General features: G+C 44.9%; 2 protein-coding genes across 13 annotated transcripts in view; one reads left to right on the top strand and one right to left on the bottom strand.

The window, feature by feature from the left end:
* The window catches only part of trip10b (thyroid hormone receptor interactor 10b), a 17872-nt gene extending 13532 nt beyond the window's left edge, over window positions 1-4340 (top strand). For all 4 annotated transcript variants that reach the window (XM_076983495.1, XM_076983494.1, XM_076983493.1 and 1 more), the window contains exons 11-15: window positions 69-178; window positions 1230-1362; window positions 1607-1659; window positions 2119-2258; window positions 3962-4340. In XM_076983495.1, the coding sequence (XP_076839610.1) occupies window positions 69-178; window positions 1230-1362; window positions 1607-1659; window positions 2119-2258; window positions 3962-4104 (579 nt within the window). In that variant the 3' untranslated portion in view covers window positions 4105-4340. The remainder of the gene's footprint in view (window positions 1-68; window positions 179-1229; window positions 1363-1606; window positions 1660-2118; window positions 2259-3961) is intronic.
* Window positions 4341-4774: 434 nt separating this feature from the next.
* The window catches only part of sh2d3a (SH2 domain containing 3A), a 21962-nt gene continuing 9236 nt past the window's right edge, over window positions 4775-17500 (bottom strand). For 4 of the 9 annotated variants that reach the window (XM_076983476.1, XM_076983483.1, XM_076983481.1 and 1 more), the window contains 12 exons: window positions 15189-15222; window positions 14447-14563; window positions 14036-14179; window positions 11598-11887; window positions 11023-11105; window positions 10652-10932; window positions 10178-10534; window positions 9934-10049; window positions 9574-9745; window positions 9217-9328; window positions 6947-7132; window positions 4775-6733 (listed from right to left, as the gene is read on the bottom strand). In XM_076983476.1, the coding sequence (XP_076839591.1) occupies window positions 6558-6733; window positions 6947-7132; window positions 9217-9328; window positions 9574-9745; window positions 9934-10049; window positions 10178-10534; window positions 10652-10932; window positions 11023-11105; window positions 11598-11887; window positions 14036-14179; window positions 14447-14563; window positions 15189-15222 (2068 nt within the window). In that variant the 3' untranslated portion in view covers window positions 4775-6557. Of the gene's footprint in view, window positions 6734-6946; window positions 7133-7214; window positions 7370-9216; window positions 9329-9573; window positions 9746-9933; window positions 10050-10177; window positions 10535-10651; window positions 10933-11022; window positions 11106-11597; window positions 11888-14035; window positions 14180-14446; window positions 14564-15188; window positions 15223-16891 lie in introns of those variants that run through there. The other 5 variants (XM_076983484.1, XM_076983478.1, XM_076983479.1 and 2 more) reach the window with 5 other exon arrangements.

Raw genomic sequence — 17500 nt, 5'->3', positions numbered from 1 at the left:
GTGTGTGTGTGTGTGTGTGTGTGTGTGTGTGTGTGTGTGTGTGTGTGTGTGTGTGTGTGTGTGTGCAGCCCGCTCCAGTAGAAGATTACTCTCACCTGCCGTTGGAACACAGACAGAAGCGTCTGAGGGAGAAGATCGATGACATCACCAAAGATCTGCAGAAGGAGACGGACCAAAGGTAGCATCACCGTCACCACGACAACCACATCTCCAACCTCTCTGGGGTGTGTTTGTGTGGTGTGATGTTGAATGTTGTGCAGGACTGAGGTGGGGAGGTTTATCTGTGCTGTGATCTGTGTTGTGATGAGGTTGGTGTGGGGTGCACTAGGGAAACAGATATGCATCTTCTTCTTCTTGATTAAAGAACAAGAGTGGGAAAAAAGGTGATTATGTGGTCTGAAGAGGCCAAAACCCCAGACAGCTGCCAAAGGTGACCAAGCCTAAGGAGAGACTTTGAGGGTCTGACCTTCTCATGAGGATCCAGAAGAGACGTAGTGCACCACAGCTTAGAGGGATAGATTTATTAACCACAAGAACTAGTTCTTCATGATAGTGTTTTTCATGATAGTGTTCCTCATGATATTGTTCTTCATGATAGTGTTCTTCATGATAGTGTTCCTCATCGTAGTGTTCCTCATCGTAGTGTTCCTCATCGTAGTGTTCTTCATGGTAGTGTTCTTCATGGTAGTGTTCTTCATGGTAGTGTTCTTCATGGTAGTGTTCCTCATGTTAGTTTTCCTGTTGTTAGTGTTCCTCATGTTAGTGTTCCTCATGTTAGTGTTCCTCATCATAGTGTTCTTCATCATAGTGTTCTTCATGGTAGTGTTCCTCATGGTAGTGTTCCTCATGGTAGTGTTCCTCATGGTAGTGTTCCTCATGGTAGTGTTCCTCATGATAGTGTTCCTCATGATAGTGTTCCTCATGATAGTGTTCTTCATGATAGTGTTTTTTATGGTAATGTTCTTCAGGAGTGTTTTTCATGATAGTTTTCCTCATGAATTCAAGATGACAAGGTTTCAAACTTTAGAGACATCACAAGTAAAGGAAGAGTCAAAGGATGAATGCATGTGGACTATTTGTGGGTTTGAGGGAAAATTGTGTTCGTTTGCACATATAAATGATGAAAGAAAGCTAGTGATGAATTTATTAGCAAGTCATTCTCTGTCTCCCTCTCTCCCCTTCTCCATCCCTCTTCGCCCATCGACCTCTTTCTCTCCACTGTCCTGCAGTGAGGCGCTCAACAAAATGAAGGGGGTTTATGAGAAGAATTCTCAGATGGGAGATCCAGCTAGCCTGGAGCCTCAGATCAACCAGACAGCACACAATATCAACAAACTGAAGGGGGAGCTGTCCAGATACAAGGTGATCTCTCTCTCTGTCTTTCTGTCAGTCTCTCTCTCTCCCTCTGTCTCTCTCTTTCTCCCTTTCTGTCTCTCTCTTGTCTGTCTCTCTAACACACACACAACGCTGAGGGTTATGTTATAAAGTTTTTAAGATAACCCCTTCTAAATGAGTATGTATGAGTCTGCCAGTGTCTGACTGCAGCAGGTATCATATGTTCCTAGCTGTTAGCATTAACACAGTATTATGTGTGTGTTTTCTGCAGACATGGCTGAGTGAAACCGGAGATAACAGTATGCTCAAAAACAACCAGACCAGGTGTGTGTGTGTGTTTGTCTCTGTGTATGTTTGCACACAGTACAAATCAAAAGTTTGGATTTGGTTCAGTGTTTTGAAGATGTTTGTGAATGAGTCTGGATGCATCCATTGTGTGACTCTCACACACAGAGGGTTAGCACACCCTTAGAGGGTTAGCACACCTGTAGAGGGTTAGAACACCTGTAGAGTGACATGAGGTGTTTTCTTGACAGCATGTGTGTAACAGGAAGGATGTAGAGGTCTCATGCCAAGAGGAGGCAGCAACTAAGAAAAGAACATATAACTGGAATCATTAACATATCCACTGGAATAATTAACATATCCACTGGAATAATTATTAACATCCTCAGAATTCTCAGAACTGCATTAATACAGTTCTCATTAATTATTTATGTGTGTGTGTGTGTGTGTGTGTTATGTATGCATGTGTGTTTTATGTGTGTATATTTGTATGTGCAGTGCGGCGTATATTTCTGTGGATCCCAAGGGGCAGAAGCTGCCCGAGCCTCCGGACAACATCTACGAGTGTGATTTTGATGGGGACTTTGATGATGATGATGTTCCGATTGGCCAGTGCCAAGCACTCTACAACTTTGATGGTAAGATGACCAACTATTGCCTTCCAGCAGACACACACACACACACGCAAACAACCTGCTTAAAGTCAGAGAAGCCCTCACACACAAACAACCTGCTTAAAGTCAGAGAAGCCCTGGCATTTTACTAGCATCTGTGCCTCCTGTATTGTTGTGCTGTGAAGTAGGAGGTAATATATTTGTGCATTGTGTCTCCTCACTGTCTCTCTATTGTGTCTCCTGTGTCTCCTCACTGTCTTCAGTGCAACTTACAAAGTGCTTTGCATCTGATCCCAGAATTCATCCTAGGAAATAGCACAGATAGGCCAGAATTCAAGATACCCTTGAACCAGACTACTACTAAACTACAGGAATCATTGTCACTACCTAGTATTTCAATTTACACAGGCTTACTTAATCAGGAGTTAAACTTTTACCAAGAAGCACAAATAACCATAGACAGACATGCAATTTAAGAACAAATACAAGTGTTATTTGCCGAGTTGGTGCTCATTTAAGTACACAACAAACAGGTGAGTCTTCAGTCTATGTTTGAAGATGGCAAGAGACTCTTGTCATTTGACTCTTTTGGAATTTTTTCTTCCCTGAGACTTTAAGCATGGAGTTTTGAGTCGAACCATGCTTGAGAGTCTGAGGAAGCATCAAGGTTTTACATCTGATGTGTGCCGCTACTGGAAACCAGTGAAGACATCATAGCAGAGGAGTGAGAACTTGCGGAGATTGAAGACCAGTCGTGCTGCAGCATTCTGGATTAGTTGTGGAGGTCTGATGACCCGTAGAGGAAGACCTGCAAGTAGGGAATTGCAGTAGTCCAGCTTAGAGATTACTAGAGACAGCACAAGCACTTGAGTAGCTTCCTGTGAAAGGAAGGGTCGTATTCTCCGTATGTTGCAGAGGAGAAATCTGCAGGATCTGGTCAGTTTTGAAACAGGTGTTGAGAAGGACAACTGGTTGTCCAGTGTTACACCCAGAGGCTTCCGGCAGGTTCTGATGGTGTTAACAGGGTCGTGTGGGTTTGGGTTTCCGGCAGGTTCTGATGGTGTTAACAGGGTCGTGTGGGTTTGGGTTTCCGGCAGGTTCTGATGGTGTTAACAGGGTCGTGTGGGTTTGGGTTTCCGGCAGGTTCTGATGGTGTTAACAGGGTCGTGTGGGTTTGGGCTTCTGGCAGGTTCTGATGGTGTTAACAGGGTCGTATGGGTTTGGACCTCCGGCAGGTTCTGATGGTGTTAACAGGGTCGTGTGGGTTTGGGTTTCCGGCAGGTTCTGATGGTGTTAACAGGGTCGTGTGGGTTTGGGTTTCCGGCAGGTTCTGATGGTGTTAACAGGGTCATGTGGGTTTGGGCTTCTGGCAGGTTCTGATGGTGTTAACAGGGTCGTGTGGGTTTGGACCTCCGGCAGGTTCTGATGGTGTTAACAGGGTCGTGTGGGTTTGGGCTTCTGGCAGGTTCTGATGGTGTTAACAGGGTCGTGTGGGTTTGGACCTCCGGCAGGTTCTGATGGTGTTAACAGGGTTGTGTGGGTTTGGGCTTCCTGGAACAAAAGCTCCATTTTTGCTCATGTCTTTCTCTAGCTTCTCGCCTTGATCACCCATTTTTATTTTGTTTCTCAGTGGGGCCTCATGTGCCTCCGTTCTGTTTCTCCACTTTTATGTCTCAAGCCTCATGTCCCTCACTGCTGTGTGTCTTCTGTGTGTCCCCTTGTCTCAGGTGGGAGAGAGGGTGAGGTGAGCATGCAGGTGGGGGAGCAGCTGAGTGTGTTGGATGAAGACCACGGCGACGGCTGGGTACACGTCAGGAAGGCCACTGGAGACGATGGATACGTACCTGCGTCCTACATCAAAATCATCTAACTGGGGATTATTCATACGTACCTGCGTCCTACATCAAAATCATCTAACTGGGGATTATTCATACGTACCTGCGTCCTACATCAAAATCATCTAACTGGGGATTATTCATACGTACCTGCGTCCTACATCAAAATCATCTAACTGGGGATTATTCATACGTACCTGCGTCCTACATCAAAATCATCTAACTGGGGATTATTCATACGTACCTGCGTCCTACATCAAAATCATCTAACTGGTGATAATTGATACGTACCTGCGATGGACATATCTTGTATCCAACATTAGAATCATATAGCACACACACATATACCATATAGCTACACCAGCACATTCACTGCCTCCCTTTAAAAGCTAAATAAATACCTCCAGCATCTGAGCATCCTCTGAAATATGGAACTACATTCAAATGTACAGCTTACAAATGTTTTATTTCTAAAAATTAATATTAATATTTAGGTTATAAAAAATATAACAATATGATGTAATCTGAGAAATGTTCCAGCCACACTGGACCAGCAGTTTGATGGATTAACACTACAGACATAAGAATTCATTGCAGGTTCATGTTCAAAAGCTTTAAAGGCTGATCAAACAGATGTGCAGTTATTTCTACTTCAGTCATTTTCTGTGTTTTGCTTTAAGGATGACAGGCATTTTTTCAAACCTGTTTGGTCTGTGTTATACAGGAACTTGGTTTCCATCCTGTAAACATTTTGAGAAGCTAGTTAAAATGTTAGGGAAACTAGTAAAACGTTAGCATGGGACACCACTGCATAGCTTATAGTATTGTTATTAAAGAGATGGTTCAGTTGTTATTATGGAGATGGTTCAGTTGTTATTAAAACATGATTCGGTTGTTATTAAAGACATGGTTCAGTTGGACAGAGCACTGAGCCCACTCAGATGGTTAATTGAAGAAGTAGCATGGGAGACAAGGAGGAGATGAAGACGAGACAAGGAAGAGATGAAGACGAGACAAGGAAGAGATGAAGACGAGACAAGGAAGAGATGAGGAGATTAAGACAAGAGAAGAAGGAGGAGATGAGATGAAGACAAGGAGGAGATGAAGGAGATAAGAAGAGGAGACAAGGAGGAGAAGAAGAAGAGATGAGGTGAAGACGAGACAAGGAGGAGATGAAGACAAGATGAAGAGGAGACAAGGAGGAGATGAAGGGGAGACAAGGAGGAGATGAAGAAGACACAGGAGGAGATGGTGAGAAGACGAACAAGAGACAATGAGATGGGGAGGAAATGCGATGGATTCTTAGTTAATGGAAGTGGGTTCTCCAGGTCTCCAGCACACCGGTATCCCAGCAAACCACTAAAAGATTCACTGACTGAGCAGAGAACTCACTGGTCTTCACCCAGTATACCAGCAGAGGATTCACAGATTGTCTCCCAGTACATCAACAGAGGTCTCTCTGGTCCTTACTGGGACTGCTGGGAGAAATATGCTGGGCACAATCTATGTTCATCAGCTCTGGGTTGAGCTACGTGTCCACACTGGTGTGTGTTTAATTAGAAGCGAATTACCTGCTTCATTGATATTTCTCCACTGTTGAGTAATGTGGAGTCCTGTGTTGGTTCACAGATAACACTACAGTGAGAGCCGTGATCCTGGGCCTCTGTGTTAGTGTGAACTTACAGCTCCTACCCAGCTCATGTTTACTATGTCATCATACCAAAATGCTTTTTCTACCATGTTTCTTGGTATTTTTCTAGTTTGTTCTTTGTTTCTTCATGTGTATATGGTGCTTTGTTTATTTCTATAAATCATTCCTTGAACTGACATCATGTTTTGTATGTACAGTGCAGTGCTGAGTGCTAATATCTTCATGTTTACATGATGTCATTTGGAATGTGGGTTTGAACCCACCAATGACAGCAATGGGATTTCACTCAATGTTAACCCCTTTTCTTTTATTTCTGTGTGTATTAGCATGTGCTTAAATTAGATTTGATTAAATTGTATTTAAAGAAAATTCAGTTTTAATTCTTAAAGGAGACTCCCAATCACATTCCCAGTGATGGTCAGCTCAGAAAAATATTCACATAAACAGGATGAAGGTTCATTAAAAAAGCATGCATGCATATCAACACACAATTGCTCTCTCTCTCTCTCACACACACACACACACACACACACACACACACACACACACCAGTTATACAGAAGTAGTCAATGACATGTGTAAACATGTTTGAACACAGAAATCCTGAATCTAGGTGTCATTGGACACACTGAAACAGAGATTCATACTGGTTCCTGTGTAAAACTACAAATGTTTCCAGTTCTGTTTTTTTTTCCCTTGGGTTCCAACCAATGACTGAAACCTTTGGTCAGTTCCACAGATTCCATCCAATCAGAGCAGGCTATATTCCAGTTGTGGTTTTCAGCTCGCCCCCATGCCTCTTCACTTCTAGTCACAGTCAATGCAGGGGTCAGGAGGTCATAGTTCAGTGGTCCCATTTGGCTCCAGTTTGTTGGAGAGGACGGTCAGGACCCTGTCAAATTTTTCGTAGCGTTCCTTCTTGCCCGCCTCTGCGCCTGCCTGACCCCAGAACAGGCGCAGTGCGAACTCCGTGCGGAATGCCTCCAGCAGCTCCGGGACTGGCTCCCAACCTGCTGGAGATGGAGATGGACAAGTCAGACAACAAATAGCATCACTGATACAGGGGATGGGCGGGACTGATGATGATTTGTAATTTTAACGTTCCACAAGTATTGGATATGCAAGTCAATGTATACAAGTTCATCTGTCATCCTGATTATGTAGCTAAAAAACACTTTGTGTGTGTGTGTGTGTGTGTGTGTGTGTGTGTGTGTGTGTGTGTGTACCTGACAGCAGTGTGTGGGCATGTTGTTGATACTCCTTTGCGTGTGTTGTGGACGTGCGGGCGGACTGCAGGATGTTGTAGAGCAGGTAACAGCCCCGCTCTGTGTTCTCCACAATGTCCTCACCTTCCATCAGCCGCAGTAGTGGCACGATGTGGGGCAGACACACGGGCCCCGACAGCACAGAGTCTATAACACATAATAATGCATCTATAACACATCATAACACACGATGTGGGGCAGACACATGGGCCCCGACAGCACAGAGTCTATAACACATAATAATGCATCTATAACACATCATAACACACGATGTGGGGCAGACACACGGGCCCCGACAGTACAGAGTCTATAACACATAATAATGCATCTATAACACATAACACACGATGTGGGGCAGACACACGGGCCCCGACAGCACAGAGTCTATAACACATAATAATGCATCTATAACGCATTATAACACACGATGTGAGGCAGACACACGGGCCCCGACAGCACAGAGTCTATAAAACATAATAATGCATCTATAACACATTATAGCTCATTATAACACACGATGTGGGGCAGACACACGGGCCCCGACAGTACAGAGTCTGTAACACATAATAATGCATCTATAATGCATTATAACACAGAACACAGTGTCTACAACACAGACTAATCTATAACATTTTAAAAGTGAATTTACAGCACACTGTATAGTGCTTATACAGCAATTATAACACAATGACCAGTGGCAAATGGTGAAAAATATTCTAGTCTTGTTCAGAAACGCACAGTAATATTAGCAAACACACTAAGAATGTTTAGAAATCCAATAACTGCATTATGTCTTATGTTCTTATGATAGAGGGCACCAATCTGCGATGCGTTATTTGCGATGCGATTTTATGCATGATGTAATATATGCGGCTTTTACACGTGTGTTACAGCAACTGTTAAAACCATGAGTTAATAATTTTACTAATTTAACACTCTTAATAAATTTAAATGTTTATAATTTATCTATTTATTTAATTAGTTAGATCTTTATTTTGAGATGGATTGCCATTTTTATTAACATTCACAGTGAAAATGTATCTTTTTTTTTTTTTTTTAATGGCCCACCTCCACCCCCCCATCTTTGGAGGACAACTTTGTTTTTATGTACAGATCAAATGACAATTATAACAATTCTGTATAATATAGTGATAATATGCAAAGTGATAATTATTGGGGTTAGGTGGACCAAGAAAAGAGGGGGAGAGAAAGAATAAAAAGGGAAAAGACAGAAGGGCAGAGGGAAAAAAAGCCTTTAAAAGTGAATGCAGCTGCCTTATATTATCTAGCTATAAATTATGTATTAAATGTTAAGTTCAGTTTTCCACAACCACTTCCTCCATGTAGCTAGCGAGCTAACGTTAGCAGGCTGCTAGCCAAACAAGACGGCGACGGTAGTGAACGCTAGCAAACTCAATTCAGCAGAACCACCATGAAATCAGAAACATAAGAAGCTGTTAACCAAAAATAGGTTTCAATTGCTTCAATAACTTCGATGGTACTATAAAAGGAAAAACTACCAGAAGCCATCGAGGACGCTGATTGGCCAAGTTTATGTCGCCATGTATGTATCTCGGCAACGGTCAGCAAGTGGCTGCAGGGTTGCCAACTCTCACGCATTGAGCGTGAGACACACGCATTTGACCGTTTTCACACGCTCTCACGCCACACTTCCGATATCTCACGCCGAAAAAAAATATCCAGTTTATTTACCTCAGATCCACATATATGATTCAATACGTTACTAGTTCGCTAGATCTGGCGCCATCCACCGGCGATATAACACTGAATATGTGTCCATTTTACGTTGCCCCCCCCCCCCCCCCCCCCCCCGCCCCCCGCCGCTCAACAACTTTCGTTCGCAACCCCCCCCCCCCCCCCCGGGTTAAAACAAAATACACTCGCCACCGGCTCCAGTTTAAAATCTCACTCCAAGCGAACGTCAAAAGTTGGCAACCCTGTGGCTGTGCTAAATGAATGAACCACGAAGGTAATTTCTCCCGGTATATTTTAGATATGATGCATTACTGTGCATCTTAGCACACCCATACACACAAAATAAGTAGCTGTTATTTAATAAAATATTAATTTAAAAAATTTCCAACAGAGTCACCCTAGTGCCTCCTCTTGGTCAGCCAGCGCTGGTCATAACACTTATTTACTATCTATTTACACACGAGGCTTCATACACGCTCTAGTATACACATGAGTAAACCTGTGTTCACACTCACCGGCTCCCTCATTAAGGTCTTTCATTAAGGGCTTCAGCGTCTTCTCAAATGCTACTGCACTCTCAGTGTGATTTCTTCTCAGCACACGCCACGTCATCTCCAGTCGGGTCACCTGCGCGCGCGCACACGCACACGCACACACACACACTTCGATTGGCTGATTGGATGATGCGTGTTACATAGAAGGAGTGAACCCTATACTCTGACCCCCCGATAAGGACCCAGAATCCTAACAGAAGCCTTCAACAGGCTGCCATGGATACCACCTTCATGTCTGACCCTGATCTTACACGCTGGGGTTAGGGTTAGACGCTAACCCTGTGCCAGCAGCCTAAAACGTGACCTGTGACCTCTGACCTGAGGCAGATCCAGGGCCTTCATGACGGCGGAGAAGGCGTAGAGGTCGTGGGCGGTGTTGAGGAGCGCCTGGGCCAGCTGGATGACCTTGTGAAGCACAGCCGCCCTCTGGATCACCGAGCCCGTACAACCCAGGATGTCCACAGCCACGCCCAGCACGATCAGATGGTGTCTGGGGGGGGGAGCGGAGGGAGCAGAGCGGGGGGGGGGGGGGGGGGGGGGGGGGGGGGCACTTAGACTTCTCTATGTATACAGCACAGTCACACCCACACACAATTCCCACTTCTCTCTCTCACACACACACACACACACACACACACACACACACACACACACACACACACACACACACACACACACCTCTCTAGCAGGTCTTGTCTGAGCTGTGTCCCGTGCGGCAGGGTGATGAGCTCCAGCCCCGAGTCCACTCCCATGATCCTCTTCTGCTCGTCCGTCACACCTGTCACACGGGCCACCTGGAGGGGTGCGAAACCACACTGGGTGAGAGAGAGACCAAGGGCAGAGCGGATCTCACGCCCCCTGCTGGAGGAAGAGGGTGTGTACGAGCACGCTCCACGTGCGCGTGTGTGTTTGTGAGCGTCACCTGGCAGTCCACACTGAGCATGTGCAGAGCGGTGGTGGCCGGGTCGGTTTTGGAGAACAGCTCTTTGAGCGCGTGTAAGACGCCCTGCTCCAGCGGACGGTTCCCGTCGGACAGGAGCAACGAGCGGAAAGCATCCAGACGGAAGCACGAGCTCGTCTCCGTCTGCGGCCGCTCGAAGCGCCAGCCAGGCCCTTCCTCTTGCTCCTCCTCCTCCTCCTCCACCCTCTCCCGCTGCTCCTCCGCCCTCTGGGCCTCCAGGAAGGTGAAGCTGGTCTCGGTGAGCCGGGCGCGGCTGGTCCACTTCTCCTGCGCCCGCAGACGTGCTGCGTGACCTTTAGGCTGCATGGCAGGTGGGATCTGGGGGTCAAAGTTGAAAAGGTTAAAGTGCAAGTGCCTTATTTGTTTACATGCGCATCACACAAGTACACACACACACATCACACACACAAACCTCGTCCATCATTTTCTGCTCACCTGGGGCACCAGCTCATCGTAGAAGGAGGCGGGGTCCACCTCAATCCGTGGTGTCATTTGTGGCATCCCTGGAAACAGGGTGGACACTCGCAGAGGTTTGGGCGGGGCCCGGGAGTTCAGCTGTCCATCAGAGCCTCGGAGGGTGGAGCCGCCAGCAGCTGATTGGCTGGGGCCCGGTGAGCGGGTGGAGCCAGGGCTGAGTAAAGGATCACTGCCTGTGCGGAATACTGGGGAGATGGGGGCGGAGCTAGACTCCTCAGATGAACTGCTCTGAGGCACACCTGTGTGGCAATACAGAACAGGTTAAAGAGGAATATGTGTGTGTGTGTGTGTGTGTGTGTGTGTGTGTGTGTGTGTGTGTGTGTTTGTACCTGGCCGCAGGTTGCTGTCTGACTGTGCTGATTGTAGTGATGGTCTTCCCACTGTCTCCAGGTTAGCAGGCTGACTGCCACTCCTAGAAAGTCCACACACACACACACACACACACACACACACACACACACACACACACACACACACACACACACCAACACACACCAACACACACCAACACACACCAACACACACACACAGTTAAGGTACTGTAAACCTATTCCTGTTTTACACATGAGTGAGCAGACACACACAGGGCACACACAGCGCGTGTTTTTCTTTCTTTCTTTGGTGTAACTAACCTACTAACCTTAACACTACCCCTAACTCCAACACTAACCCTAACTCCAACACTAACCCCAACACTGTACACTTAATGCATAACTACAGGGACATTTGCGCACCTGTGTATCTGAATTGAGTGTATCATATATGCTATGGGGTCCATGATCAATGCACTGAGAAACTCTGCTTTAAATCTACCAGAACAGGTGGTTCATATCTCACTGACCAACTGGTTTGCATCTACCTGAGCAGTTGTTGGTACTTCTCTGAGCAGGTGGTCTGTATATACCTGAGCAGGTTGTTGTTGACCTGTAGTGTGTCCATGTGGGTGGAGCTTAAACTCCGCCTCTTGTTCTTATCTCCAGACCACGTGGATGTTCCGGCCGAGCGTCGGCTTGATGCCATCCCCGCCTGGCGCTCACTGATGACCCGTAGAGGAACGGAGCGCGTGACTGGATGAAGAATGGTTGCCCCGGATGCCTGGGATATAGGCCGACGCCCACCCACATGGAAGCGAATCAGAGCTGGAATATTGTCGAACTGGTCATTCTCGAATTGAAACAGCTCCCTCGTGTAACCCTACACACACACACACACACACACACACACACACACACACACACACACACACACAAATTATGTTGTTTTACTGAACAGAAATAAAATACCATGAACATTCAGCATGGGCTAGAATTACTCAGAATAACTTTGTTTACTAGAAGTATTTTAACAAACCCAGAATAGCTGTTTACTAGAATTACTCTAACAAGTCTTGAATCTTCTTATCCTTTCTGATGTGTTCATGTGTTAATTTGTTTCATGTGCGCAAGAGTTCTAGTCATTAAACACGTCTGATATGGCAACTCAACATTTGCTTTTTGTGGATACGGCACCAATTACATTATTAGAAGTAACCTGCATAAAGGGCATTTTCTGTTATGCTAAATCGCAGGTTATCTAAATAAAGGGTGTTTTCTGTTATGCTGACACTGAATCTCAGTTTCCTGGACGCTACACAGCCAGCTGTGAATGCTGCATTGTGTTTATTATGTTTACTATTTATTATAAGTACTGTGTAATTGTGTTTATTTTTTTAGAGGAGAATCCTCTGCTACTGCTGCAGTTATAATGTGTCGGATGTGATGAACCCAGATCATAATCTGGTTTTTAAAATATGTCCAATATATCAACTGAGTGATACTGTAAAAAATAAAATAAAATTAAGTAAAATGGTCAAGTCCAGAATCTCCTTGGAGCATGTGTAATCAGTCTGATCTGACAAAGTGCCACAAGTTCAGTAGCCTCAAAGTGTATATTCACACAGGCTCAGTAGCATGAAACTCTATATTCACACAGGCTCAGTAGCATGAAACTCTATATTCACACAGGCTCAGTAGCATGAAACTCTATATTCACACAGGCTCAGTAGCATGAAACTCTATATTCACACAGGCTCAGTAGCATGAAACTCTACATTCACACAGGCTCAGTAGCATGAAACTCTACATTCACACAGGCTCAGTAGCATGAAACTCTATATTCACACAAGTTCAGTAGCATGAAACTCTATATTCACACAAGTTCAGTAGCATGAAACTCTATATTCACACAAGTTCAGTAGCATGAAACTCTATATTCACACAAGTTCATCCATTTGCTGAGTCAAGACAGCCTACCTGCTGGCTTCCAATGATTACACACACACTGTTTGCTGTGTTTACATGGTTTACAGTATTTAGTATCTACGGTGTCAGTATTTAGTATCTACGGTGTCAGTATTTAGTGTTGACAGTATCAGTATTTAGTATCTACGGTGTCAGTATTTAGTATCTACGGTATCAGTATTTGGTATCTACGGTATCAGTATTTGGTATCTACGGTGTCTGCTCCTCCAGCCACATCACTCCCCACTGTGTAAACACTATTTCCCAAGTCCAGTCATAGCTGACCACAGAACACCACCTCAGGCCTCACACACCCTACGAAACTCACGATGGGCCTGATGACGACCCCCCCCAGGCAGGGTGGGTGAGGTAGAGCAGCACGCACGAGTCCTGGGTCTCATTAGTGGTAAACAAATGGACAAATGAAAGATACTTTGTAAATTGATAGGTTGAATGTGATATTAATTTTCTAACTCTAAAATCCTACATCAATGAAACGTAAGATTTGTGTTGCAAGATATTCTGCTGGTAGGTGTGAAGACGGTAAGTAAATTAAAGCATAAAAATTGAGCTCAAAAGGGAAAAGGACAATGCAAGAGGCTGAACCGACTGAATTAAACAGGATATTATAGAGACAAAGTGGGGCTTGAAGCTTCTAATTCCAGGAGTATAAGCAATAAACAAGAAAATCACATGGTTTTGTTTGTCCCCAGCCATCTAATACAGAATTCTATACCAGTGGACATACCTGTTTGGTTTGGAGGACTTCACCACTGGATATACCTGTTTGGGTCTGAGGACTACACCAGTAGTCGTACCTGTTTGGGTCTGAGGACTACAGCAGTGGACATACCTGTTTGGGTCGGAGGACTACACCAGTAGTCGTACCTGTTTGGGTCTGAGGACTACACCAGTAGTCGTACCTGTTTGGGTCTGAGGACTACACCAGTAGTCGTACCTGTTTGGGTCTGAGGACTACACCAGTAGTCGTACCTGTTTGGGTCTGAGGACTACACCAGTAGTCGTACCTGTTTGGGTCTGAGGACTACACCAGTAGTCGTACCTGTTTGGGTCGGAGGACTACATGGATGATTTTGAAGTGCATGTGCTGGTTTTTCCACATGCAGCTCAGAACATAGTCTCCTCCGCCCGAGCGCTGATCCCGCACCAGGAAATCCCCGTCGTTCTGTAACAACTCTTCTGCTGCCTACACACACGAAACAAGAGCATGCATGCGTTATATTTACATGTATGTGTGGACTGTCCAATACAGCACATGAAGCTACATACCACACAGCACTATACACCTCTCACTGTAACACACACACACCTCTCACTGTCACACACACACACACCTCTCACCGTCACACACACACACACCTCTCACCGTCACACACACACACACCTCTCACCGTCACACACACACACACACACACACACACACACACACACACACACACACACACACACACACCTCTCTCTGAAGCTGGCCATGGTACCAGGCGTGACTCCTGATATCTTCAGTACTGAGTTTAAGCTCCTCTTCCAGCTCCTTCTTCAGAGAGTCCATCTCTCTACGGCCCAAAAACACCTACATACCAGTTCAGTAATAACAGCATAAGCTTCACACATTACCACTCCTACACAACACTTCCACAACACTCCAGTAACGTAACATTACTACATGATAGCCAATTACACATGTCTAAGTACTCACTGATATTAAATATAGTTGCACAACAGACCATTACTAAATGATTAAATTCACAACACATTTTTTAAGTGCAGAAACGTGTTTGATTGACATATCTAATATAAACAAGTAATTGTGGAATATTGGTCTGCTCATGTATTAAAACATCCAGCTTATACTAACAGATGAGTCAACTCACTTCTGAAAATCCAACTGGCTAATTAAGACTAAACTGACTAATGTAGACCAGACCTAATTGCTAGCAAAACCAAACTCTTGGGTTCAACACCAGGCTCTTGGGTTCAACACCAGGCTCTTGGGTTCAACACCAGGGGACCGTCATACTAACATATGTAAAGTGCTCTGCATAACAGCGTCTTCCAAATACTACAAATGTAAATGTCAGAGCTCAGTGACTGATAATCACTCTGCAGACCAACAAAGATGTAATTGTCAAACACAGACTTAAATAATGAGGATTTACATGGCTAGTGGACATTAAATTTGATTAATGATGACTCACCTGGCTAATGAAGACACCAACACTCCTCCGTTTGCTGCAAAACCACAAAGATCACAATCACCATCATATCAGCAACTCCATTTCATGGTTGTATTCTGAACTGGAATGTATTTAGCCAATTTTTTTTTTCTAATGATTTGGTAAATGAATCACTTGGGTAAACAAAGTGGTATTGGCCAATCGTACTCTTGCGGGCTACAGTGATTTTAATGTCTTGATCCTACTTCACAGCTTAAAGTTGAAAATGAGTGTACAGGGGGGATGTATGAACCTGCCTGTTATGTTCCTACATATGTCCCAAGTATGAGACACACCCTGAATCTTGAAGACATCTGTAATGTGTGCACAGTGTATTGAACTCAGGTCGTTGAGACTTCACCTGGGACTCTAAACAAATATTTCAGCATTTCCAAATATCGACAAAATCTTAATATACATAGTGAGGTGCAGAAAACTCTAGGTTAGGTCTTTCTCTCTAGGTTATCAAGGCCTCTAGGTTAGGTCTTTCTCTCTAGGTTATCAAGGCCTCTAGGTTAGGTCTTTCTCTCTAGGTTATCAAGGCCTCTAGGTTAGGTCTTTCTCTCCAGGTTAACCAGACCTCTAGGTTAGGTCTTTCTCTCTAATTTAACAAGGCCTCTAGGTTAGGTCTTTCTCTCCAGGTTAACAGGGCCTCTATGTTAGGTCTTTCTCTCCAGGTTAACTAGACCTCTAGGTTAGGTCTTTCTCTCCAGGTTAACTAGACCTCTAGGTTAGGTCTTTCTCTCCAGGTTAACCAGACCTCTAGGTTAGGTCTTTCTCTCTAATTTAACAAGGCCTCTAGGTTAGGTCTTTCTCTCCAGGTTAACAGGGCCTCTAGGTTAGGTCTTTCTCTCCAGGTTAACTAGACCTCTAGGTTAGGTCTTTCTCTCTAATTTAACAAGGCCTCTAGGTTAGGTCTTTCTCTCCAGGTTAACAGGGCCTCTAGGTTAGGTCTTTCTTTCCAGGTTAACAGGGCCTCTAGGTTAGGTCTTTCTCTCTAGGTTAAAAGGGTCTCTAGGTTAGGTCTTTCTCTCCAGGTTAACTAGACCTCTAGGTTAGGTCTTTCTCTCCAGGTTAACCAGACCTCTAGGTTAGGTCTTTCTCTCTAATTTAACAAGGCCTCTAAGTTAGGTCTTTCTCTCCAGGTTAACAGGGCCTCTAGGTTAGGTCTTTCTCTCCAGGTTAACTAGACCTCTAGGTTAGGTCTTTCTCTCTAATTTAACAGGGCCTCTAGGTTAGGTCTTTCTCTCCAGGTTAACTAGACCTCTAGGTTAGGTCTTTCTCTCCAGGTTAACCAGACCTCTAGGTTAGGTCTTTCTCTCTAATTTAACAAGGCCTCTAGGTTAGGTCTTTCTCTCCAGGTTAACAGGGCCTCTAGGTTAGGTCTTTCTCTCCAGGTTAACTAGACCTCTAGGTTAGGTCTTTCTCTCTAATTTAACAAGGCCTCTAGGTTAGGTCTTTCTCTCCAGGTTAACAGGGCCTCTAGGTTAGGTCTTTCTTTCCAGGTTAACAGGGCCTCTAGGTTAGGTCTTTCTCTCTAGGTTAAAAGGGTCTCTAGGTTAGGTCTTTCTCTCTAGGTTAAAAGGGTCTCTAGGTTAGGTCTTTCTCTCTAGGTTAACAGGGTCTCTAGGTTAGGTATTTCTCTCTAGGTTAACAGGGCCTCTAGGTTAGGTCTTTTGACTTACTGGCTGCCAAAGGTGCGCGAGTGCTGCACCCTCGCACAGCTGTTGACAGACGATCAGAACAGCAGGAGGTACATAACTTCAAAGGCATCACGCAGAGCGCGTGCCGTCAGTGATGATACTGTCGTCAATACTCTCGCAGTGATAATACTGGCGTTAATACTCTCGCAGTGATAATACTGTCGAGAAAACAATGTGTTAGATACAAATGTCAAAAGTCAGAAGTCAAAAGTCTGAGGCGCGCGACCATCGTCAAGACCGCGCAGCATGTAAATTAAGTCAGTGCGCGCAGAAACCTTCCAGTGCTGGACACAAACTGGACATAAAAAGCTTTTAATAGCGTTTCCTTCCAGCCTCCTTGTCCCTTTCCACGTCGGAAACGAAACATGGTAGCATCCCTTCCGCAAGATGTAGTGCTCTGTATCCTAGTGGAGCATTAGGAGAACCAGAGGAAATCGATTTCGCAGCAGCCAGATTTCCTTTGCCGACTGTTTCACGGCCAGGGTCAAGATTAACTTGATCTGGAAACCTAGACCTTTATCAGTTTAAAGCAGTTTAAAGCAGACACGCCCTTCAGTTATTTTAAGTAAATAGAGCGACAATGCCAGTGTT

This window comes from Brachyhypopomus gauderio, chromosome 20 (genome assembly GCF_052324685.1).
Source record: "Brachyhypopomus gauderio isolate BG-103 chromosome 20, BGAUD_0.2, whole genome shotgun sequence".
In the NCBI taxonomy this organism is placed as follows: domain Eukaryota; kingdom Metazoa; phylum Chordata; class Actinopteri; order Gymnotiformes; family Hypopomidae; genus Brachyhypopomus; species Brachyhypopomus gauderio.
This window is presented reverse-complemented; position numbering and strand designations above follow the sequence as displayed.